The 23,474-nt window shown below is 47.3% G+C and overlaps 1 protein-coding gene across 3 annotated transcripts in view; it reads right to left on the bottom strand.

Moving 5' to 3' along the window:
* ITPRIPL2 (ITPRIP like 2) overlaps positions 1-23,474 on the bottom strand; it is a 236,575-nt gene that overhangs the window by 79,536 nt on the left and 133,565 nt on the right. For all 3 annotated transcript variants that reach the window (XM_068244754.1, XM_068244755.1, XM_068244756.1), the window contains one exon: positions 2,832-3,020. In XM_068244754.1, coding sequence (XP_068100855.1) covers positions 2,832-3,020 — 189 coding nt within the window. The remainder of the gene's footprint in view (positions 1-2,831; positions 3,021-23,474) is intronic.

Raw genomic sequence — 23,474 nt, 5'->3', positions numbered from 1 at the left:
ATCTTGTTGTAACAATAATGGCTGTGAATCCGTTAATTCCCCACCAAATAACTCCTGCGAAGTGTCAAATGCAGCGGATGTGGTGCTTGAAGTAGCGCTGGTGGCTGCGGAAGATGAAGTGTTCTGTGTTAAATAGTCAACCACGTCCTGACAATCTTGGGAGTTGATGGGACGTGCCTTCTTCTGAGCACTATACTTTGGGTCAGGGCCGCACAAAATCATGTCAGCACGAACTCGAACAGACCTGTCGGGTGGCCTGCCTCTGGGTCTGCCTCTGCCTGTTGTTTTGTCCATATCGGGAAGGGGGGAGGAGGGGTGAAGTGAAAGGTATGCACTGACTTGACTAATACAATGTGCAGTCACACAGGTGCAGTGAAAGGTATGCAGTGACTGGTATTACAATACAATGTGCAGCTGTCACACAGGTGCAGTTAACAGGTATGCATGGACTGGTATATTACACAGCGTGAGGTCACACAGGTACTGTGAACAATGATGCAATGACGAGTATTACAAATTTGCAGCTGTCACACACACAGGTACCGTGAACAGGTGCAGTGACTGGTGGTATATAACACTGCGAGCGCTCACGTAGGAAGGTAGGTGCACTGAACAGGTGGGTATGCAGTGATTGGTATTACAAATGTGCAGCTGTCACACACAAAGGTACCGTGAACAGGTGCAGTGACTGGTGGTATATAACAATGCATGTGCTCACGTAGGTATGTGCACTGAACAGGTGGGTATGCAATGATAGGTATTACAAATGTGCAGCTGTCACACACAAAGGTACAGTGAACAGGTGCAGTGACTGGTGGTATATAACAATGCGTGTACTCACGTAGGTAGGTATGTGCACTGAACAGGTGGGTATGTGCAGCTGTCACACACACAGGTAGTCACTGAATGTGCTGGGCCTGGCAGTGGCATAGTAGGAATTACCAAGGGGCCAAGGTCCAGCAGCTGCGACTGACTGACAGGGCTCTATATGCAACACATGTGTCTGTGGGACACACACACACAAAAAAAGTAGCATTAGGGTATTGTTCCGTGTTAGCCTAAAAGCAAGAAGTTTTACATCAGGATGATACCATTTATTGGCTAACTAAAAAGACTAAGAAAACAAAACACAAAAATAGATTGCAAGAACAACATTAGCTCTCAAAAGAGCTGTGCAGGATGAGGAGTGCTTTTTAGCAATAAGTATCAGCAAGAAGGAGCAACCTACCAAGCCTAACACAAGAGCCTAACTAAGCTTTCCCTAACTAAGCTTTCCCTATATCAGCAGGTTCTCTCCTTTCTCTAATTACTGCAGCCACACGAGTGAGTGAAAAGGCTGACGCTGCCTGCGTTTTATAAGGGGGGGGGGGGCTCCAGGAAGGAGTGTAGCCTGATTGGCTACCCTGTGTCTGCTGACTGTGATGTAAAGGGTCAAAGTTGACCCTAATGAAGTAGTATAGGGGGCGGGTAGTTCGCAGTTCACCGCGAACGTAAACCACCAAAGTTCGCGCAAATAGGTTCACGTGTGAACTGTTCGGGCCATCTCTACACTTGATACATAACAATTGATAAGGAGAACCAATTTATTTATTTATTTATTTATTTATTGTACTTATAAAGCGCCAACATATTATGCAGCGCTGGACATTAGTTAAGGTTACAGACAATATTTAGGGGTGACATACAGCAAAATGACAATGCATGATACAAGAAAGACCAGATCATGCAGCACAGTATGAGTACAAGGTAATGCTTAGTCAGTCACTAGATGGGAGCATGGAGATTAGGCAAGTTAGGTTCACTCAGATGCCTAGCATGGGTTCACAGTAATGGAGGTGCATGATCAGGTAGGACACAAAAGGAGGAGGACCCTGCGCAAAGGCTTACAATCTAGAGGAAACCAATACCTGCCAAGGACAACCCCGGTGTCTGAGGTGCAAGAAGGGGATAGGGAACAGTGAGTTAATGATCGCTACTATTCAAAGCATTAATAGAAGTGATTATTCTCACCACAGGACCAATAAAGAGCTAATACTGCGGTTGATAGAGGGCCCCTCTGGCCCAAGGGTCCCAGTGTGGTCGCAACCCTGCACCCCCTATTGCTGTGCCACTGGACATCATTTGAAGTGGTGAGGATTTGAGGAATGGTGTCGTTATATTATCATTGGTTTGGGAAGAGATGGTGCTTTTCTGTAAATGCATGTGCTCTACTGTCGGGCATAAAATCAAAAATCAATTCTTTATTTTTATCTAGTTAACAAGTAATAAGGATGCTAAGCAGGCAATCCAAAAGTTAAAAATCACTATTACTTTTCATGTTGATAAGTGTTCAATCCCCAGTTTACCTGACTCTAATTTGGTACATAACCACACAAAGGAAGTTGCAGGGCATGCTGGGTTGTCTTTTTTTGCTTCTTTACTTCCCTTCAGACTTAACTAATGCAGCTGAAGCCTCTTTCCCCCTCCAATACCTCTGTTCCTCTCAGATTGGCCAATATTTCTCATGCTGAGACAATGCACTTTCTATTGCAGAGCTGGGTGGGAGTGTCTGAACACTGGGAGGAGGGCCGGCAATGCATAAACAAACAGGCAGAGGAGAGTGAGGGAGACAATGACATCAGGATTGGCTTCAAGGTAGCCACAGCTAAAATGGAGAATCCTAAGAAGGATTTCCTCTTTTTTTAACTATAGAACAATCACTGAAATCAAAATGTGGACAGTGCAATACATATGTTATGTAAGTAGAGCAAGTATTTATCTACTTATATATGTTGGGTTTTTTTTAGATAGTATGGCTGACAGCTAGCTACTCTTTAAGTGAACACACTTACTTCAGACCCTTCTTGATGGTGTCAATTAGTGCACACGAGGAACCATCCAGACAATCAGATTTTGAGTGTTTGGTTTCAATGAACCACCCAGAATCAACCAGGCCTCGGACCTGCACAGTGTCGGCTGTCAGTTCTTCCACAAGTGCTGAAACTCTGTCAATGTTAATGAGAACTCCAGTTCCTCCAGCACTGCAATAGGAGACATTTATATGGTGAGAAACATGAAACCGATTGTTTTAGTACAATAACATCTATAAAAATGTGCATGAGCGAGGAGAAGTACTTTTCAGCCAGTTGCCTGTAGCAGTGTTGATCCTCTGTGTCACAGGAGCCCTCAGTGGCTGACCGCACTTAGCCTTCTAAACGGTGCCAGCGCACAGATCGTGCGAACTCTGGTCGCAGTCAATGCGCAGGAACCGTTAAGAATTAGCCGCGGACAACTCAGAAGGGAGCCTGTGAGACACGGGTGATTACCACTTCACCCACTGGTTCAGAGTAAACTGCCACCACCGCGGTTATCATGGGACCGTGGGGCCCACTAACTGACTGACTAATCCTGCGAATAAAACGGTTAAACACACGATATTCTGTCTAGCCAACAACAAACAAACAGTAGCGTATCTTCAGAGACCCGGGATCATTTCTGTGTGTGCTGATAAGCAGGGTAGCGGAAAGTGAATGACTTGGAGAAAGTCGTTTATTCACGCAATATAAATAATTAATATATACAGACAATTATTAAACAGTAATAGCCAGTATGAAAAATAAAAGAAGGGAGAAAAATACTTAGTTCCTGGAAAGATGTCCTTATTGTGGGAAGAATCATAAAGTCCTTGGTTTCAAAGTCCAGAGTTCAGACCAGGTGGATACCAGCATATCCTCAAGCTGGCATCTGATGAGTGCAAGATGGTTCAGTGTGGAGGACCCTGAGTTTGGGTCCTCAGCCATTCTTATGCCCCTGCTTCAGTAGGAGGGAGTGAGGGCGGGGAGCTATACACCTCCTTCAAAGATGAGATGAGCCCTCCTCTTGTACTGGGGCTAGAAATCATATCTACCCATATATGGGCTCTATCTCACAGAACCGTACAGGTCAGGGCAGATTTACTAATATTTTCAGATCTGCCTCGATGTACCCAGCAGTCTGATACCAAACATGAGGGGTGGGACCCCTGTGGTACCATTAGGGCACTGTTGGACTGCCTAACGGGCAGTCTTTACCTCAGAAGGTTCTGAAATGTTCTCAGAACCAACGCCAGGCAGGGCCCTACCTGCTCTGTTAGTTTGGAGGGTCTGCCAGCCTGGCAACACAGAAAATATGATACATATAGCAATTTATGGAATATGAGAGACCCCTGGGATTTATACCAGGTCATTCCCAGGCAAAGGTTCTTTGAAGTTGGCAGCAGCAAGCCACATGTCGGCTCCCTGCTGGGAAAAGGAGTCGGAGTGTCTGAGTTTCCTCACTCTAAATTGGTTCTGTCATGGTGTTTGTCACCTTATACCTGATGGATGGGCCATCAGCACAGCTTGAAGCCAGGGACTCTCTGGGCCCAGGCTCATTAGCATATCAAAAGAGCCATCCTGCAGTTAAGGTGATGCTATTCCTCTGCTAAGAAAGGACTGCAGACCTCCTACACAATAAATCCAGATTCTATCGATTTGAAGCGCAATCGACGCAGAGAATCGAGTGCGATCGCTTTTCTTCACGGGCGGTTACAGGACGCGCCTGCGGCCCCGCAACCGTCCGTGACAGCCCTCCCTGGGGAGAAGGCAGATAGACATTCATCAGCAAGATGTGTGTCGTTGCCGCTAACCTGCGAGATCTGATCTAGTTCCCCGTTGGCGCTCTGGGGTCGGCTGCCCGCTGCGGGTCGGCCAACCTGGCTGACGGGTCTCGGGTTGCCAGTGCGGCGGGAAAACCTATTGGAGCCTGTGGCTCGGTTCCCCTGGACCGGTCGCAGTCTGCTACCCTCAGGGTTGACCCGACATGGACCGTTCTGGACAGGGCGTTTGCGCCACTGCAGTCGGACGTGGTGTCTGCTGGGACTGCTGACAACGGGCAGTGGGTTGGTTAGGTCAACAGCCAGCCCACGCAGGGTTCCCCTGCCAAGTGGCTGTGGACCCAAGGGAACCCCGCGGGAATCCCTGGACCTTCCCAGCTCCTGACAGACGGCACATGCCCTGCAGTAGTTCGCTACATCCCTGTTCATCCGGGGCCAATAATACTGTTTCCGAATACCGGCAAGTGTCTTGCGGACACCCGAGTGCCCTGTCAGAGGATTACCATGTGCGGATTTCAGCACATGTCCCCTGAACGCACTCGGGACCACAAGCCATTTGGTATTCGCGTGTGATCTACCAGTAGGGGGCTGTACAGACTCACTGTACAGTCTCCCACCTTCCCAGTACACCTTGAAAGCGGCCCCGTCTGCGAGGGGCTCAGCGGCTTGCTGCCGGAGCACCTCCAGGTTTGGGTCACTTTGTAGTGCGGCTGAGAATACGGCGCTGTCAGTTTCAGCCAACTGGCTCATGTCACACGAGGCCAGCGGCTGAAAGGTCTCATCCCTGCGGTCAGAGGAGGGGGAGGAGGCCGGAACCCCCTCCACCTGTTCTGAGCTCGGGTTCCGAGCAGTGCAGCTGCGTGGTATGGCTAGCACAGGTACACTGTCAGAATGGCACATATTGGCATTACCTACATCATTGTCACAAGCATTTATAACAGTAACAGGAACATTTTCATCACAGACAGTTTGTACAGTAAACTCAGGTACAGGTACAGCATCATCACAACAGACAGTCTGTACATCAAACTCAGGTGCCTTTGAAGCAGGCACTATAGAACCGGGTACCCTTGAACTGGGCACATTTAACCCACCTCCCCCTGGTGCTCCCCCAAGTGTATAAAGTACCTGGTGGTGGGTGGAGAGTCCGTCTCCTTCCGTGAGCGACAAGGCGGTCGTGGCAGGTTCATAGTAGGACACAAGCTTGCCCAAATCAGTCCCTAGCAACACAGGGACTGGGAGATCCTTCATAACCCCAACAACCCTTTCGTGGACCCCTCCCACTCCCCAATCCAGCTTCACTCTGGCGTGGGCTATGTGGAAAAGGGTGCCCTCTACTCCAGTAAGGGCAAGGGATCGGCTGGAGCTGATGCTCTCCTTTGGCACAAGATGTGAGTGAACTAACGTGATGTCAGCTCCGGTGTCTCGAAATCCGGTGACAACTTTGCCGTTCACTCTAACAAGTTGCTGCTGGTCGGTTCGGTCGCGGATTTCCTTTCCGCGGGCAAACAGGACAAAATCGGATGATCCAGGCTGTGGTTCGCTGGCGGGCTGCCTCTGCTGTGGGTGAGGTGCAGGTGATACAGATGATCCAGGTGCTGGTGGTGTCTGTCTCCGCTCCGGACAGTCGAATTTCATGTGTCCGGGCTGGCGGCAGTAGTGACAGGTGACCTCTCCAGGCGCTGCAGGCCTGGGTGCAGCAGCTGCGCTGGGTGGCCTCTGTGGCGGACGGCTCACAGGGGCAGGAGGGTCTGCCGAGGTATTGGGCTGACCTCCTCTCCAGCTGGATGGGACAGTTCTGCGGGGATCAGCCACCCGGGTAGTTGCAAAAGTCTCAGCAAGGTCTGCAGCGACAGTGGCTGAAGCCGGCCTGCGTTCTAACACAAACTGTCGTACATCAGCAGGGCAAATGTTCAGAAATTGTTCGAGGACTATCAAGTCCTCCAGGACGCCATAAGACCCTTTGGTGAGGCCTAGTGTCCACTGGCGGAGTGTGGTGAGCAAGCTGCTGGCCACATCTCGGTACGAATCAGAAGACTTTTTCTGCCAGGCCCTGAACTTCTTCCGATAGGCTTCTGGCGTCAGCTGGTACTTAGTAATGATAGCGTCTTTTATAGCAGCATAATCATTATCCTTCTCCGCAGGCAATTCTGCGAAGGCATCAAGCGCTTTGTAGCGCAGCAAAGGTGTCAGATGTCTGGCCCACTGGTCTTGGGACAGACGATACTGACGGCATGCTTTTTCAAAAGACCGCAAAAACAAGTCAATGTCTGTGTCTTTTTCAATATTAGCAAATTTAAATTTTGCACTTACGGGTGCTGCAGCTCCTTCGGCAGGGAGGCTGGGCGGTGAACTCCGGCTGGCCTGTTGAACCTTTGCCATGTTGAGCTCATGCTGTCGTCTCTCCCGCGCCTCGGCAGATTGGCGCTCCCGTTCCTCTCGTGCTTCCATGTACTGCATGTACTTTTCCAGGTCAGTGTCCATCAGCTTTTGTAATGCCTGCTGCATTAGCGGATCAGTACAAACGGACAGTCCAGTACTGGCAGGTTCCAGGCGAGTACTTTCAGAAACTCTGGGGTTGGGGTCCACACTGACATTCTCCTGCGTAACTGTTGATGCAGGGCCCTCAGGATGCACAACCTCTGTACGGTCAGGAGTCTCAGTCTCTGGTTCCCCTAGACTGTCAGATGGGCTGGTATCCACTTCAGCGGACACTCCCGGCTCCCGCAGTTGCTGGGCATCCCATCTGGACAAGTCTGCTATCAGGTCCCGTTTGTTCTTGCGGAGGATGCCAATGCCCCTCTCTTCGCAAAGATTTTCCAGGTCTGCTAGGCACATGTTCTGGTAGTTCCCGGACATTTCCATGCCAAATAAAATAAAACTTTTGGGGAGGGGTACTGGCTACACAGTCTCTCTGTATATATAAAAAATATATTGCCTTCCAGCTACACCAACGAATTAGTTCGTTTCTCGATAGCGCTAGCGCTATCGCAGATACTTTCAGCACAACACAGGTCCCAACCGCTGCCTAACACTGTCACAGGAGCCCTCAGTGGCTGACCGCACTTAGCCTTCTAAACGGTGCCAGCGCACAGATCGTGCGAACTCTGGTCGCAGTCAATGCGCAGGAACCGTTAAGAATTAGCCGCGGACAACTCAGAAGGGAGCCTGTGAGACACGGGTGATTACCACTTCACCCACTGGTTCAGAGTAAACTGCCACCACCGCGGTTATCATGGGATCGTGGGGCCCACTAACTGACTGACTAATCCTGCGAATAAAACGGTTAAACACACGATATTCTGTCTAGCCAACAACAAACAAACAGTAGCGTATCTTCAGAGACCCGGGATCATTTCTGTGTGTGCTGATAAGCAGGGTAGCGGAAAGTGAATGACTTGGAGAAAGTCGTTTATTCACGCAATATAAATAATTAATATATACAGACAATTATTAAACAGTAATAGCCAGTATGAAAAATAAAAGAAGGGAGAAAAATACTTAGTTCCTGGAAAGATGTCCTTATTGTGGGAAGAATCATAAAGTCCTTGGTTTCAAAGTCCAGAGTTCAGAGTTCAGACCAGGTGGATACCAGCATATCCTCAAGCTGGCATCTGATGAGTGCAAGATGGTTCAGTGTGGAGGACCCTGAGTTTGGGTCCTCAGCCATTCTTATGCCCCTGCTTCAGTAGGAGGGAGTGAGGGCGGGGAGCTATACACCTCCTTCAAAGATGAGATGAGCCCTCCTCTTGTACTGGGGCTAGAAATCATATCTACCCATATATGGGCTCTATCTCACAGAACCGTACAGGTCAGGGCAGATTTACTAATATTTTCAGATCTGCCTCGATGTACCCAGCAGTCTGATACCAAACATGAGGGGTGGGACCCCTGTGGTACCATTAGGGCACTGTTGGACTGCCTAACGGGCAGTCTTTACCTCAGAAGGTTCTGAAATGTTCTCAGAACCAACGCCAGGCAGGGCCCTACCTGCTCTGTTAGTTTGGAGGGTCTGCCAGCCTGGCAACACAGAAAATATGATACATATAGCAATTTATGGAATATGAGAGACCCCTGGGATTTATACCAGGTCATTCCCAGGCAAAGGTTCTTTGAAGTTGGCAGCAGCAAGCCACATGTCGGCTCCCTGCTGGGAAAAGGAGTCGGAGTGTCTGAGTTTCCTCACTCTAAATTGGTTCTGTCATGGTGTTTGTCACCTTATACCTGATGGATGGGCCATCAGCACAGCTTGAAGCCAGGGACTCTCTGGGCCCAGGCTCATTAGCATATCAAAAGAGCCATCCTGCAGTTAAGGTGATGCTATTCCTCTGCTAAGAAAGGACTGCAGACCTCCTACACAATAAATCCAGATTCTATCGATTTGAAGCGCAATCGACGCAGAGAATCGAGTGCGATCGCTTTTCTTCACGGGCGGTTACAGGACGCGCCTGCGGCCCCGCAACCGTCCGTGACACTCTGGTTTAGCTGTGTTACTTTCACTACAGGCCTATATATTTATAGTCTCCATTTCCAGATACATTGCCATCAGCATCATCAGCTGGCTACTGTGCATTTGAAGAGCATCATCCTTACCATTCTGAGGATTTAATGCACTGCATTTGCTGATACAGGAAACTAATATTTATGTAAATTACCTTATTTTTCGGACTATAAGATGCTCCTGGCCATAAGACACATCTAGGTTTAGAGTACAAAAACTAGGAGAAAAATATATATACTAAACCTGGTGCATCCATGGTGAAGGGCCATCTTGTGGATTATGCCCCATTTATACCTCATGTCCCCTTGTGCCTCTTGTGTCTTCCTGTGTCCCCCTTTGTCCTCCTGTGTGCCCATGTGTCCACCTCTGTCCTCCTCTATGCCCGTTTAGTCCCCCTCTATGCCTCTTTGTGTCCCCCTGTGTCCTCCTCTGCATGGGCACAGTACAGCGAGTCTCCAACATTGCGGTGGGTTGGAGGTTCATATTGGCAGGTGTTCACAAGTCAGGAACTCCCTGCATTTGGACTATAAGATGCAGTGACTTTTTCCCCCAACTTTTGGGGGAGAAAAAGTGAGTCTTATAGTCCAAAACAATACAGTATAACATACCTTATAGCTACATACTGTGTAGTACTGCCTATGCTCACTCTGATATTCAATCCCACAAATTGTCTCAAGCATACCCTAACAGCCCAGGGAGACGTCTAGACAGTAAAGTACAGCCACCACCACCCATCATAAAGCCAAGGCATAGTTCTTTTTCTAATTCATTTTTATTGATAAAGAACTAACAGCTTCCATTGCGCAGACTTGAGGAGGGTCTAATGCTGGGAATACACGGCTCGATTTTGAGCCATTTAGATGGGTCGATTGATAATTTCCGACATGTCCGATTTCCCGCCCCATCGAATCTGCACTCGATTTTGCATATGGGAACAATGGGAAAAGATAAGAAAAATGAATGGAAGAAAATTGCCCGCATAATCGAGCACGGAAAACGAGCTGCAAAATCGACCCGTGTATTCCCAGCATAACAAAGAGTTAGAAGACAGGAAGTCAGACAGTTTGCATCACATTGGTAGTATTGTCTCGCATTTACTAATGGATCAAACCCATAGTTTTTAAGGGGAGTGCCACAGCCGAAAAGACGGATGACGCCCTCTATGCAGTATTGAACAAGGAAGAAAGCTGGCACATCCAAAATCAATCTTTATTGGTTCTATGTAAAATTATGGCCAGCGTTTCGGAGCCGCATAGGACGCCTTTATCAAGGCTGCTGCTGATCCCATTGAATGCACATCACTGTCAGCGAGTGTTAGAGGAGCCAGACTCCCAACTTCCTATGCAGGAACTTTTGCACAGCAGCAGACAGATCTTTGCCTCAGAGCAAAATTGCCTTGATAAAGGGGTCATACGCGGCTCCGAAACGTTGTCCATAATTTTACATGGAACCAATAAAGATTGATTTTGGATGTGCCAGCTTTCTTCCTTGAGGAAGTCAGACAGTTCTGAATAGATGTGTCATTCCAGCAGTTTGAAAGCAAAGGGAATAAGTGAGACTGGAGAATAGACAGGGCTGTAGTGTTCAAAATTTGTATTTTAATAATGGTGTTCAGTGGACAGGCTGCAGGATGGTAGTGCTCACACACTTTCCAGGAAGTTCATAGTCATGCAGGAAATACGAGGGATTGCCAAGGCAGGCACATCGCTTCTTTATATCATGAACATGACTAAACTACATAAAATGCACTCACACTGATAACTCCTCTGTACGAACAGTTAAATGTAAATAATCATTTCTGCTTTTCTACAGTATGCATTGTGAAATGGTGCCACTGTGTGAGAGATGTGTTAGGAGAGGAAAAGGAATGGTTCAGGCGCGGAGCTAGGGGGGGTCGGGGTAGGTCAAGTGCCCCCGGGCGCCGGGTCCCTAAGGGCGCCCAGCTGAGCTGATTTTTTTTTTTTTTTCTGCGGAGGGGAGCAGCGCAGAGAAGAGAAGAGGGAGAGCTATGCGGACGGTGGAGAAGGGGGCCATCTCCCCCCCTTCTCTCACCTTAGGGCTCTCCCTCCCTCCATCGCTGTCCCCTCCGTTATTGTCCGGGTGCTGGCGCAGCGGGCGGGACTCACCTCCGTCTCGCTCCAGCGCCGGCCGGAAGTTCGGATCCCGCAGCCGCTGCTCTGGTCTGGACTAGACCAGAGTAGCGGCAGATCCATCCGCGCTGCGACGAGACGGAGGTAAGTTCCGCCCGCCGCTGCTGCCAGCACCCGGACATTAATGGAGGGGACAGCGAGGGAGAGAGAGCAGCTCTCCCTCTTCTCTGCGCTGCTCCCCTCCTGCTGGGGAGGCAGGGAGGGGGACACCTGGCTACCTACTCTGGGCATATATACCCCTGGCTACATCTACTGGGCATATATACCCCCTGGCTACATCTACTGGGCATATATACCCCTGGCTACATCTACTGGGCATATATACCCCTGGCTACATCTACTGGGCACATATACCCCTGGCTACATCTACTGGGCACATATACCCCTGGCTACATCTACTGGGCTGGGCATATATACCCCTGGCTACATCTACTGGGCATATATACCCCTGGCTACATCTACTGGGCATATATACCCCTGGCTACATCTACTGGGCATATATACCCCCTGGCTACATCTACTGGGCATATATACCCCTGGCTACATCTACTGGGTGGGCATATATACCCCTGGCTACATCTACTGGGCATATATACCCCTGGCTACATCTACTGGGCATATATACCCCTGGCTACATCTACTGGGCATATATACCCCTGGCTACATCTACTGGGCATATATACCCCTGGCTACATCTACTGGGCATATATACCCCTGGCTACATCTACTGGGCATATATACCCCTGGCTACATCTACTGGGCATATATACCCCTGGCTACATCTACTGGGCATATATACCCCCTGGCTACATCTACTGGGCATATATACCCCTGGCTACATCTACTGGGCATATATACCCCTGGCTACATCTACTGGGCATATATACCCCTGGCTACATCTACTGGGCATATATACCCCTGGCTACATCTACTGGGCATATATACCCCCTGGCTACATCTACTGGGCATATATACCCCCTGGCTACATATACTGGGCATATATACCCCTGGCTACATATACTGGGCATATATACCCCCTGGCTACATCTACTCGGCATATATACCCCCTGGCTACATCTACTGGGCATATATACCCCTGGCTACATCTACTGGGCATATATACCCCTGGCTACATCTACTGGGCATATATACCCCCTGGCTACATCTACTGGGCATATATACCCCCTGGCTACATATACTGGGCATATATACCCCCTGGCTACATATACTGGGCATATATACCCCCTGGCTACATATACTGGGCATATATACCCCCTGGCTACATGGACTGGGCATATATACCCCTGGCTACATATACTGGGCACATATACGCCTGACTATATATACCGGGCACATATTATTCTCCTGGCTACATATACTGGGCATATATACCCCTGGCTACATATACTGGGCACATATACCTCTGGCTACATATACTGGGCACACATATCCCTGCCTACATATACTGGGCACATATACCCCTGGCTACCTGTTCTGTGGACATCTCTACCCCTGGCTACCTGTTCTGGGGACATCTATACCGCTGGCCACCTATTCTGGGGACATCTATACCGCTGGCCACCTATTCTGGGGACATCTATACTGCTGGCCACCTATTCTGGGGACAACTATAGACCTGGGGCTACCTATCTTTGGGGAACCACGTCAGATTGAGTGTATTTTGGAGAACTGCTGCCAGGTGAGAGGTGTCTACCATATTAAGGGGGCATTCTACCTATTTATGTGAAATGCTGTCTATTTATGTGACTCATGACTGCTGAATTTGTCTTGTTGGGGGCCTCATGGTTACTGAATTTGTCTTGTTGGGGGCCTCATGATTTGTTGGGGGCCTCAAGATCGCTGAATTTGTCTTGTTGGGGGCCTCATGATTGCTGAATTTGTCTTGTTGGGGGCCTCATGATTGCTAAATTTGTCTTGTTGGGGGCCTCATGATTGCTGAGTTGGTTATGTCGGGGGTCTCATGATTGCTGAATTTGTCTTGATGGGGGGGGCTCATGATTGCTGAATTTGTCTTGGAACATGCTGGAAGGTACATACTGAGGGAGGGTGGGTGAGCGTGAGCCTGCTAACCTCCATATACATTTGGCTCCACCCATAACCACGCCCACATTTATTATGTGACCACGCCCCTTTTTGGCGCGGCGCGCTACGCGCGCCGCAACCTTGACTTTGGGGGGCGCATTAATAGTCTTTGTCCCCGGGCGCTGAAAACCCTAGCTACGCCTCTGGAATGGTTAGCTAGTGATCACCACTATTCAAAGAACATGTTGAGGTGATCTTAACCACTACAGCACCAGCACCACCACAAATCTAATGCCGTGACTAGAGGCGGGCCTATGATTCTGCAGCTACACCAGTATTGTACACCAGTGCACTACAGCACCAATGAAGAATTAATGCAGTGACCGGAGGAGGGTCCATAGCTCTGAAGCTAGGCCACTACACTACAGCCCCAATAAAGGACTAATGCAGTGACTGGAGGAGGGCCCATGGCAGTGTAGCTACATCATTGCACTACAGCACCAATAAAGGACTAATGCAGTGACTGGAGGAGGGCCCATGGCCCTGTAGCTACATCACTGCACTACAGCACCACTAAAGGACTAATGCAGTGACTGGAGGAGGGCCCATGGCAGTGTAGCTACATCATTGCACTACAGCACCAATAAAGAACTAATGCAGTGACTGAAGGAGGAATCATGTCTCTGTAGCTTCGCCACTGCATTATGGTACCAATAAAGAATTAGTGCAGTGACTGGGGGAGGGCCTATGCCTCTGTAGCTAGGCCACTGCATTACAGCACCAATAAAGAACTAATGCAGTGACTGAAGGAGGGCCCATGACCATGTATGATGTAGCTATGCTACTGCATTACAGCACCAATAAAGTATGTAGTGACTGGAGAGTGACCCCCTCAAGCTCAGGAGCCCTGGTATACTTGCAGCTTCTGCATCACCTATTGCTATGCTACTGTTTACAGCACCTCTTATATCAGTTGCTGAATTTTCTTATCTAACTTTGAGGGCCCATTCACACTTTAAATTGTAAAATGGTAGCACTTAGCGTTACTGTTTTGCGCAGGTGATTTTACCACGTTTCGCACGGTTAAGATCACTGCTCACACTTTCGAGATTCAGAGCGATCAGCGCTTTATTAAGCACTGTACCGCCATCGCTCCAGAATCGCTGCAAAATGCTGCATGTAACACATTTTGCGATTGGCGCTAATAGCCTGTGCGATTTGTACCAATCGCGGTAGTGAGATCACAGCCATATACTTTCCATTGCGCTAGCGCTTTAAAAAGCGCTAGCACTTCAGCGATTAGTGGGAATCACCTGCTAATCGCTTAAGTGCAAACAGGCCCTTAGTCAACTAAGCAGGATGCAGCTGAAAGCAATTGCATGTCCATGTTTTCCCTGCAATCTGTTATGACTACAGGCCTATTTGTGGACAATTATTTATTGCAGTATACTTTTAAGCACATCATGTTTCAATGATTGACATGTGACAATAGTGTAATAACATCCGAAGAAAAGGCGCTAAAAAGGGATGGGTAGAATCAGTATAAGGTTTAGGCAAATGAGAGAGCAGGCAGTGATGGATTACTGGAAAGGTCGCAAAGGCCCAGGTCTTGGGAGGCTGCTGCTACCAAGGAAACAGCTGAAAAAGAAAGTGAGGATATGCTGAATATAGAAAAGGAGGCTGCAAATGGGGATCAGCGCATGGAAAAAAGCAACAGCATCCCAATACTGTAGATGAGACTGGTTGCTGTATGTGGATGTTACACATGGATCGGGAGGAGGCTGCTGCACATGGAAGGGTAGCTGCAAGACAGTTTTCCTTAGGGGGGGGGGGGGGGAGGAGTATAAATCTGGCATTGAGAGCAAGGCAGTGTTGTGCTAAATTTTGGAATGAAGGTCGGTATCTGCAATAATATTTTGAGGCTATGTAAGTCTTTGTTATCATTAAATAATAAATATGGAACATAGAGAATATCATAGAGAGTACCAAGGTCACATCAGAATAAAAAAAACTATTATTCTGGATCAAGTATAAAATAAGGTTAATGCAGTATGACTAACAGTTGTTGGACAGTGTGGTGATGGCGCTAACAATTTTAAATTATCCTGCGTGAGTTGAAGTGGCAGGCAGAGGCAGAGCTGATCATGAGTGACTCGAGGACAGAGACAGACAGACAGCTTACTGCACTGAACGCTTCACCAAGTCGCTAGAGGGCAGCAGAGCGCTGGCAGAGAGAGACAGTCCATTATGCCGCCACTAGAGCCAGAGTGTGAGTGGGACAGATAGATGCCAGGCAGAGAGAGCCTCGAGCAGCCGCATTCAACACACAGAGAGAGACTGACTGGATGCAGGCAGATGCAGCGGCGGGCTTCCCCATAAATTGGCCCTAGACTATGATACATACACTACACGATACATACATATACATATGACTATGGTAGGTATTAGATTGTGAGCCCCTCTGAGGGACAGTAAAATGACAAGACAATATACTCTGCACAATGCTGCGGAAGATGTCAGTGCTATATAAATACTAAACAATAATAAGTGAGGCCCAAAGCAGTGGCCTTGCTTGTGCCTAGTGGTGACCCTGATCTTATCTGTTGGAAGCTTACTGTTATTTGCTTGCTTAGATAAGCTTGGTAACGTAGCTATAATTTGTTTTTGTTTTTTTTAGTTTTTTTTAGAAAAAAAGGGGTTTACATATTTACATATTTGGGGCACTAACTATTTTTGACAATTTTTTTATTTTGGGATGTTACAACCCCCTTTAACCTCCTTGCCGGTCTAAAAAATCCGGCAAGGAGGCAGCGGCGCACATTTTTTTAATTTTTTTTTTTTTTAAATCATGTAGCGAGCCAAGGGCTCGCTACATGATAGCCGCTAAGCGGCGGCATCCCCCCACCCACTCCGATCGCCTTCGGCGATCAGAGTATGCAGGGAATCCCGTTGAGAACGGGATTTCCTGCAGGGCTTCCCCGGTCGCCATGGCGACGGGGCGGGATGACGTCACCGACGTCATGGACGTCGGGACGTCATAGGGAATCCCGATCCGCCCCTCAACGCTGCCTGGCACTGATTGGCCAGGCAGCGCAGGGCTCTGGGGCGGGGGGGAGCGACTCGGCGCGGCGGATTGCGGCGGATCGGCGGCGAGCGGCGGCGATCGGAAGTTACAAGCAGCTAGCAAAGTGCTAGCTGCTTGTAACAAAAAAAAAATTATGCAAATCGGCCCAGCGGGGCCTGAGATATCCTCCTGCGCAGGTTACCCCGAGCTGAGCTCGGGATAACCGGCAAGGAGGTTAAAGAGAGTCTGAAGCGAGAATAAATCTCGCTTCAGAACTCATAGTTAGCAGGGGCATGTGTGCCCCTGCTAAAACGCTGCTATCCCGCGGCTTAACGGGGGTCCCTTCACCCCCAAATCCCCTCGGTGCAGCGGGGAAGCGCTTCCTGGTTGGGGCAGGGCTAACCGCCGCAGCCCTGCCCCACGCACGTCTGTCAGACGCGTATCTCCGCCTCTCCCCCGCCCCTCTCAGTCTTCCTTCACTGAGAGGGGCGGGGGAGAGGTGGCGATGCGCGTCTGATAGACGTGACTGGAGGCAGGGCTGCAGCCGTTAGCCCTGCCTCCAGGAAGAAGATTTATGACCAACTTGCGACCAAGTCTTGCAGGGGTGGGTTTGGGGGTGAAGTGACCCCCGTTTAGCCGCGGGATAGCGGCGTTTTAGCAGGGGCACACATGCCCCTGCTAACTATGAGCTCTGAAGCGAGATTTATTCTCGCTTCAGAGTCTCTTTAAAGACAACCCGAGGTGGGGCAGTAAATTAAGAAAAGAAAAATCAAAAAAGAAGGAGAAGTAAAAAGGCGCTACTCTGTCTCCCTATCCTCCCAATCAATCAGCTGCTTAATTCTCAAGGTGTGGGTATCCCTTTAATCCCCACCAAACATAAAAATAGACAAAAAACAGAGAATAGCGCTCGTATCCAAGTTTGTAATTGATAGTTTATTTATCTATGCATAAAAAATATCTAGCCTTTGAAGTTAAAACCATATAAGCATAAAGGGTTTCATATACAAGATCACTTCAAAAGTTCTCCACTATATCCCCTCCTGCATATGTCTTCTAAAAAAATAATAATAAGTGGAACAATATAACTTCATTCATGCCATGCACACTGTCATGCATACCATGGAGCCACCTGAATCTCTAATAAAAATTCCCCATAAAAAATTCTCCAGTAAAATCCGTGTAGATAAGTGTATTGGGTCAATCCGCCTATGCGTTTATAGCAGTCCCCTCCGTTATCTCAGAGTGTCTATCCACCTGCCGCAAAGGACGCTTTCAATCACTTGTGCGTTCAGTCACTTACGCGTCTTGCAGCTTTTCTAATTTTCACATGCGGGCTCCGGCCGGTAGCCTCGCAAGCAGGACTCCTCTCTCTTTCCGTATCGCCGCTCCCCCGGTATGGCGTCCGTTTGCAAGCTCCTTACAGCTCCGTGCGCTCCGGCTGCACAGCTTTCCGGGTGATTGGCCAGTTGGGAGTGACGTCACTTCCCTTTCCGGGCTCCTGCGTTCCAACCAGCGTTCCAATGCGATTTCCTGCATTCAGAACTCCCATATGCAACCATGCACCTTGTACTGTACGTGCTTTTGTTGCAGAATGTAGGAACACTGCGTGGATGCTCCTAGAGCCCTTCACATCGACATGTTTCGATAGTATACGACTATCTTCATCAGGATGAGGGATACCCACTGGCCACCACTTCCTGCTTTTTATAGACATCCAATCTATCAAATCTCCACCTTTCCTTAAAGGGGAACTCCATTCATTACTCATAGTTGCCCTCAATTCTCTAAGTCTCAATTTTTCACCCTCCATAGATTATTTTTACATTTTCTAAGCGTTTTTAGGCATTTATTGGGCATTTTTTTAGCGTTTTTAGGCATTTATTGGGCATTTTTTTAGCGTTTTTCGGCATTTATTGGGCATTTTTCAAGCATTTTCTGGACATTTTCTGATCATTTTTCAGTCATTTTTTGAAAACATCCTCCTAAAAGCTTCCTCCTAAAAACTCCCCCTCTCCCTCCATAGAGACCCAGGTGATTCATGCACTCAGGTGGCTCCCATTCATCTCATTGCAAGAAACCAAACATCTCCCATTCTTCATTTAAGCCATTAGGTACCATAGTGTTTAAATTAAAAATCCATTGGCTTTCTTTTCTTGACATTTTTGCTATGTAGTTTCCCCCTCTGGGGTCTCTCCGGATTATTTCCAATCCAAAAAATATCACATTATTCAATTTGCTTCCATGGTGCTGTCTAAAATGTTTGGAGAGGGGATGCCCCTCCCAACCCTTCAAAATATTATTAAAATGTTCCCCTATACGCTTATGCATTTCCCTCTTTGTACGTCCTATATACCTTTTGCCACACGGGCATATAAGGCAATATATAACCCCTTTGGTGTCACATGTTATTAATTCATCAATACTGTATATTTCCTTCCCCTCCTTTACTTGTAAAATTTTGCCATATCCCTTAGTTCTATGACAGTTCTGACACCTCCCACATCTTACAAACCCCTCCCCCTGAATCCTTTGTAGGTCCCCTCGATTATGATTGGCCGTAGCTATTTTCAGGCCTATATTGCTTACTTTTCTAAACACAAAAGAAGGATACTCTGGCAATATTTCCCTCAAAATTTTATCGCCTTTCAGAATCCCCCAGTGCTTTCTACTAATCCCCTTTACACATCCTATTTGTGAGTTGTATTTCAAATTCAATCTCATTGAAAAATCTGCAGTATCCTGCTTTTGTTTTTTTTCTAACAATGTTTTCCTCTCCATTATCCCCACCTCCCATTTCACTTGTTCCAGAGCATCCCTCTCATATCCCTTCTCCATAAATTGTCCCGACATTATATCGGCTTCTTTTTTATATTGCTGCTCCTCTGTACAATTCCGTTTAAGTCTCATGAATTGACCTTTGGGAATGTTCTCCAACCATGCCGGTAAATGGCAGCTGTTGGCCAAGATGTATCCATTCACATCTGTGGCTTTCCTATAGGTTCTAGTTTTCAGTTCCGCTCCCTCTATATAAATAGATACATCTAGAAAATTAACTTCCCTCTCACTTATCTCTGCTGTAAACTTCAGCCCCCAATCATTATTGTTTATTTTATCCACAAACTTCCCCAAAGCATCTTTCGAGCCCCTCCAGACGAGCAGGACGTCATCTATAAATCTCTTCCAGAGGACCAGGTCCGCGCCCGGTCCCTCACACCCATATACATGGGTGTGTTCCCAATGGGCCATAAATAAATTTGCATATCCGGGCGCGAACCTGGTCCCCATTGCCGTCCCGCTCGTCTGGAGGTAACTATCTCCTCCATATTCAAAATGATTATGTGTCAATACAAACAAAACTGCATCCTTAATAAATTGTTTCTGCTCACTCTGTAACGAATCATCCAAGTTTAAAAAATGTTCAATGGCCTCTATACCTTTTTTGTGTTCAATGATGGTATAAAGGGAAGTAACATCCAGGGTGGCCATTATCCACCCTTGCTCCCAATTCAAATTTTCCAATATGTTCAAGATATGTCTGCTGTCCTCCAGGAAGGCGGGGGTGTCCCGGACATACCCTTGCAGGAAGGTGTCAATGTACCCCGATAGGTTGGATGTAGACGAACCAATCCCCGAGATAATCGGCCTTCCTGGAGGATCAGCAAGACTCTTGTGTATTTTAGGGAGGTGGTAGAACCTGGCCACCCTTGGATGCTTAATGCTAACATAATTCATTCATTATAAGCCGTGTTTCATCACACAAAACTGCCATTAGGAATTACACAGCAGGACAAGCAGTGTCTGATCATTTTACCATGTGCCAGCATAGTGTAGCTCAATTCAAAGTGATGGCCATTGATGGGGTGCCCAGGGACTGGAGGGGAGGAGATCGTGTTAAGGAGCTACTCCGCAGGGAAGCCGGTTGGATCAAGAGACTGGGTGCTATGGATAGAGCAGGCTTAAATAGAGAAATTGATTTCTCTTTCTGTATTTGAATATATTTTTATAACATTCGTTCTACTGTTTACTATATTCTACATATGTGTGCCAGGTTCGCGCCCGGATATGCAAATGTATTTATGGCCCATTGGGAACACACCCATGTATATGGGTGTGAGGGACCGGGCGCGGACCTGGTCCTCTGGAAGAGATTTATAGATGACGTCCTGCTCGTCTGGAGGGGCTCGAAAGATGCTTTGGGGAAGTTTGTGGATAAAATAAACAATAATGATTGGGGGCTGAAGTTTACAGCAGAGATAAGTGAGAGGGAAGTTAATTTTCTAGATGTATCTATTTATATAGAGGGAGCGGAACTGAAAACTAGAACCTATAGGAAAGCCACAGATGTGAATGGATACATCTTGGCCAACAGCTGCCATTTACCGGCATGGTTGGAGAACATTCCCAAAGGTCAATTCATGAGACTTAAACGGAATTGTACAGAGGAGCAGCAATATAAAAAAGAAGCCGATATAATGTCGGGACAATTTATGGAGAAGGGATATGAGAGGGATGCTCTGGAACAAGTGAAATGGGAGGTGGGGATAATGGAGAGGAAAACATTGTTAGAAAAAAAACAAAAGCAGGATACTGCAGATTTTTCAATGAGATTGAATTTGAAATACAACTCACAAATAGGATGTGTAAAGGGGATTATTAGAAAGCACTGGGGGATTCTGAAAGGCGATAAAATTTTGAGGGAAATATTGCCAGAGTATCCTTCTTTTGTGTTTAGAAAAGTAAGCAATATAGGCCTGAAAATAGCTACGGCCAATCATAATCGAGGGGACCTACAAAGGATTCAGGGGGAGGGGTTTGTAAGATGTGGGAGGTGTCAGAACTGTCATAGAACTAAGGGATATGCCAAAATTTTACAAGTAAAGGAGGGGAAGGAAATATACAGTATTGATGAATTAATAACATGTGACACCAAAGGGGTTATATATTGCCTTATATGCCCGTGTGGCAAAAGGTATATAGGACGTACAAAGAGGGAAATGCATAAGCGTATAGGGGAACATTTTAATAATATTTTGAAGGGTTGGGAGGGGCATCCCCTCTCCAAACATTTTAGACAGCACCATGGAAGCAAATTGAATAATGTGATATTTTTTGGATTGGAAATAATCCGGAGAGACCCCAGAGGGGGAAACTACATAGCAAAAATGTCAAGAAAAGAAAGCCAATGGATTTTTAATTTAAACACTATGGTACCTAATGGCTTAAATGAAGAATGGGAGATGTTTGGTTTCTTGCAATGAGATGAATGGGAGCCACCTGAGTGCATGAATCACCTGGGTCTCTATGGAGGGAGAGGGGGAGCTTTTAGGAGGAAGCTTTTAGGAGGATGTTTTCAAAAAATGACTGAAAAATGATCAGAAAATGTCCAGAAAATGCTTGAAAAATGCCCAATAAATGCCGAAAAACGCTCAAAAAATGCCCAATAAATGCCTAAAAACGCTAAAAAAATGCCCAATAAATGCCTAAAAATGCTTAGAAAATGTAAAAATAATCTATGGAGGGTGAAAAATTGAGACTTAGAGAATTGAGGGCAACTATGAGTAATGAATGGAGTTCCCCTTTAAGGAAAGGTGGAGATTTGATAGATTGGATGTCTATAAAAAGCAGGAAGTGGTGGCCAGTGGGTATCCCTCATCCTGATGAAGATAGTCGTATACTATCGAAACATGTCGATGTGAAGGGCTCTAGGAGCATCCACGCAGTGTTCCTACATTCTGCAACAAAAGCACGTACAGTACAAGGTGCATGGTTGCATATGGGAGTTCTGAAAGCAGGAAATCGCATTGGAACGCTGGTTGGAACGCAGGAGCCCGGAAAGGGAAGTGACGTCACTCCCAACTGGCCAATCACCCGGAAAGCTGTGCAGCCGGAGCGCACGGAGCTGTAAGGAGCTTGCAAACGGACGCCATACCGGGGGAGCGGCGATACGGAAAGAGAGAGGAGTCCTGCTTGCGAGGCTACCGGCCGGAGCCCGCATGTGAAAATTAGAAAAGCTGCAAGACGCGTAAGTGACTGAACGCACAAGTGATTGAAAGCGTCCTTTGCGGCAGGTGGATAGACACTCTGAGATAACGGAGGGGACTGCTATAAACGCATAGGCGGATTGACCCAATACACTTATCTACACGGATTTTACTGGAGAATTTTTTATGGGGAATTTTTATTAGAGATTCAGGTGGCTCCATGGTATGCATGACAGTGTGCATGGCATGAATGAAGTTATATTGTTCCACTTATTATTATTTTTTTAGAAGACATATGCAGGAGGGGATATAGTGGAGAACTTTTGAAGTGATCTTGTATATGAAACCCTTTATGATTATATGGTTTTAACTTCAAAGGCTAGATATTTTTTATGCATAGATAAATAAACTATCAATTACAAACTTGGATACGAGCGCTATTCTCTGTTTTTTGTCTAAGAAAAGATTAATGCTACCTGATCCAGGGGGGCTGGGCGGATCAGGTAACTGAAATCCCTGCCACTCTCCACCGCTCCGTTGGCCTGCATCCTCTTCCTTTCAGTTTCATGACCCCTGGGGTCACGACGCTGAAAGAGCTGCTCTCACAGAGCAGAGTGCAGGGAGGCAAGGGGTGCGGCCAGGGAGAGAGTTGCCCAATGGCATCTTTGGAAGGCCTGCAGGAACTCCCCTAGTGGATATTTAAAGGGGACCAGAGACGAAGCACCCTTATGTATTTTACCATATATATCAGTGGGAACATTAGAGAAAACACCTACCCTGATCTCTGCTTCATCCTTCACTGCTCAGGCTGCTTGTTATCAGCCCTGATAAAATCCCCGACTGAGAATTCAGTCTGGCTTTTATCATTACAGCAGTCATTATAGCAGAGCCAGAAGGGGGCAAGCTTGGGCTTGAAAAGACATCAGAGAAGACAGACTCAGCTATAATGATTCCTGAGCAAAGTGTGATGATTTGCTCAGCTGCCTGTGCAGGCAGCCAGCCTTTTGACCATTGTGTAGGTTTGCATGCTGCAGGACTCTGGAAAGAAGAGCTTCTGTCAGTTTTGCAGCTTGTGCTTGCAGAGGAATTTGCATATGTTGTCATGCAAATTGCCTGGCCACAT

The sequence above is a fragment of the Hyperolius riggenbachi genome, chromosome 7, assembly GCF_040937935.1.
Source record: "Hyperolius riggenbachi isolate aHypRig1 chromosome 7, aHypRig1.pri, whole genome shotgun sequence".
NCBI lineage: Eukaryota > Metazoa > Chordata > Amphibia > Anura > Hyperoliidae > Hyperolius > Hyperolius riggenbachi.
The sequence above is the reverse complement of the archived record's forward strand: the minus strand, read 5'-3'. Positions and strand labels throughout refer to the sequence as shown.